Source organism: Euphorbia lathyris, chromosome 8, assembly GCF_963576675.1.
Source record: "Euphorbia lathyris chromosome 8, ddEupLath1.1, whole genome shotgun sequence".
In the NCBI taxonomy this organism is placed as follows: Eukaryota; Viridiplantae; Streptophyta; class Magnoliopsida; order Malpighiales; family Euphorbiaceae; genus Euphorbia; species Euphorbia lathyris.
The window spans coordinates 60,861,319-60,864,455 of record NC_088917.1 but is presented as its reverse complement, the minus strand read 5'-3'; the positions used below and the strand labels follow the sequence as shown (position 1 = coordinate 60,864,455).

Here is a 3,137-nt window from a genome sequence, read left to right as displayed (position 1 = left end):
ATATACTTTTGGACATGTCTCTTTTTACCGTGAATTATGATGCTTCTTAAGATTAGGAACGTTATTTGGAATCCGATTATATGATTAGGACACATGTCCTAATGATTATGCTTTTCATATAAGACCTTCATTGGTCCACCTGTACAACTTCTAGTAATTTTTAACTATGATATCAATTAGGATGATCTTAAAGTTTAAGTGTTCAAAAATATTTTTTTGGGATAACTTTGAAGGCTAGATGTGGTTTAAATCTCTAATAAATAAAATTACCAAAAGAAAAAGAAAAGTAAAATTTAGAAGTAATGGTTCGGGTTCATATCGACCCCAACCAATGACAAAAGGCCTTGTATTGTATATCCATTTGTTATGGTTCGGGTTCATATCCTCCAAAAATGTATGTTATTTTCCCTGCATGTCTATTTAGAGTGATTAGTGTAGCCACTGAGACTGAGATAGATTTCAAATTATTTCTTCTCTATTAAAATAGTATGAACTAAATAATTCTCCACTATCTATATGATTAGTGGAATTTTGATGATCATAGGTCGGCAGTCGACACACCTTGAGCTGCATAATGTTGAGTATATTCATCAACTGCAGAACCTCTGGATAGCCTTCCAGCCACAAACACTCCACTAATTCCTGCATCGCTCTACACGCTTACAACTTTTATTCTCCACTATCTTTCTTTTTTTCTTGAAAAAAAATAAAAAACAATTGAAAATGATCAACATCTACAACTATAAATACAGATGAATCTTTGACATTCAATCTCACCAAAAACCTTCAAGTCTTTAATTAACAAAATTTACTAGTGTTAGAGCTTTTGTAGACTGTTGTGTAGATTTCAAGAATGGCAAACTTTAAGGTTTTAGGTATCTTTGGATTACTAATTTCAGCATTGGTAGTGAGTGATAGTAGGGTTGCAAGAAAGGACCTAGGGATAGACCTTGGAGGAGTTGGGGTTGGTACTGGGGTTGGATTAGGGCTTGGTCTTGGTGGTGGTGGTGGTGGTGGTGGATCAGGGTCTGGTGCAGGAGCTGGAGCTGGCTCTGGCTCTGGTGGGTCTGGTGGGTCTAGTTCTGGGTCTGGGTCTGGCTCAGGCTCTGGTTCAAAATCAAATGGTGGTGGTTCAGAAGCAGGGTCATCTGCTGGTTCAAGAGCTGGGTCAGGGTCAAATGGTGGTGGTTCAGGAGCAGGTTCAGAAGCAGGGTCATCTGCTGGGTCTAGGGCTGGGTCAGGATCAAATGGTGGTGGTTCGGGTGCTGGTTCAGAAGCTGGCTCTTCTGCTGGGTCTAGGGCAGGGTCAGGAACAAATGGTGGTGGTTCAGGTGCTGGTTCAGAAGCTGGCTCTTCTGCTGGGTCTAGGGCAGGGTCAGGAACAAATGGTGGTGGTTCAGGTGCTGGTTCAGAAGCTGGCTCTTCTGCTGGGTCTAGGGCTAGGTCAGGAACAAATGGTGGTGGTTATTCGGGTGCTGGTTCAGAAGCTGGCTCTTCTGCTGGGTCTAGGGCTGGGTCAGGAACAAATGGTGGTGGTGGTTCGGGTGCTAGTTCAGAAGCTGGCTCTTCTGCTGGATCTAGGGCTGGGTCAGGATCAAATGGGTATGGTAAATGATTGAGCTAGCTTCGTTTTTCCTTTGTGTTATTACTTAATTAAAACACAAGAAGTGATGTAGAAATAAGATCACATCTATTTAGATGGTGAGTATGTTCTAATATATATATAATACATAAGGTTGTACTTCATGATAATGTAGAATCCTTGCCTTTCCATTCATTGATAATGTGATATATATACACAAGATATATGTGTGAACATGATAATTACAAATCAATTATATTCCTAAATTACAGCAGAAATATCCATATCTAATACACCCCCGTAGTCGAAACGGGAGGTGGTCGAACGTTGAGACTAGAGCGGAAGTCGTCGAAAAGAATTTGTGGTAGACCTTTGGTGAAAATATCTGCAATTTGATGACGAGAAGGAACATGAAGTACCCTAACCTCTCCTTTAGCAACCTTTTCTCGAACAAAATGTATATCCATCTCAATATGCTTGGTACGTTGGTGTTGTACAGGATTACCAGTGAGGTAAACTGCACTCACATTGTCACAATATACCAAGGTGGATTTACTAATAGGGCAATGAAGTTCAAGAAGAAGATTTCTAATCCAGCAAGTTTCAGATACGACATTAGCAACACCACGATACTCTGCTTCAGCACTAGAACGAGATAAAGTGGGTTGCCGCTTAGCAGACCAAGACAGAAGATTGTCACCAAGGAAAACACAATATCCTGAAGTAGAACGTCGAGTGTCAGGACATCCCCCCCAATCTGCATCTGTATAGGAGACCAAGGAATCTAGTGAAGAGGTTGTGAATGTAAGTCCGAACTCCAGGGTTCCTTTAACATATCGAAGAATCCGCTTGATAGCTGCCATATGAGACGTTTTGGGATCGTGCATGAATAAACAGACTTGCTGAACAGCATAACTGATGTCTGGGCGAGTGAGAGTCAAATACTGTAATGCACCAGCTAAACTTCGATATTCAGATGGATCATGATAAGCAGAACCAGATGAAGCACTCGGTTTTTGCTTAGTGTCAACAGGTGTTGTACAGGAATTTGCTGAAGAAAGACCGGCTTTAGAAATGATCTCAGTAGCATACTTCTTTTGAGACAGAAAAAGAGAGCCGGCGCTCCGAGTGACAGATATCCCTAAAAAATAACTCAATGGGCCAAGATCTTTCATAGCAAATTCGGAACTCAATTTGTTGATAATTGACTCTCGTAGAGCAGTGGAAGAAGTAGCTAGAACGATGTCATCCACATATAAGAGTAGATATGCCATCTCTGCTCCCCGACGAAAGACAAACAGTGAATGATCAGATTTACTGTGAGAAAAACCCATGGTAGACAAGAAAGAGGCAAACCGTTGGTACCACGCCCGTGGTGCCTGTTTGAGACCATAAAGAGACTTTTGAAGAAGGCATACATGATCTGGATAGTTGGGATCCCGAAATCCCAGTGGTTGATGCATATAAACAGTCTCATGAAGATCCCCATGAAGAAAAGCATTTTTTACATCCAGCTGATGTAGTGGCCAACCTTTAGAAAGTGCAATACTTAATA

General features: G+C 41.2%; 1 protein-coding gene across 1 annotated transcript; it reads left to right on the top strand.

Annotated features, from left to right (window-relative positions):
* Window positions 1–783: 783 nt before the first annotated feature.
* Window positions 784–1,777, top strand: LOC136202978 (glycine-rich cell wall structural protein-like). The gene has a single exon (XM_065994006.1). The coding sequence runs from the start codon at window positions 854–856 to the stop codon at window positions 1,613–1,615; it is 762 nt and encodes a 253-aa protein (XP_065850078.1). The 5' UTR covers window positions 784–853; the 3' UTR covers window positions 1,616–1,777.
* Window positions 1,778–3,137: the final 1,360 nt, after the last annotated feature.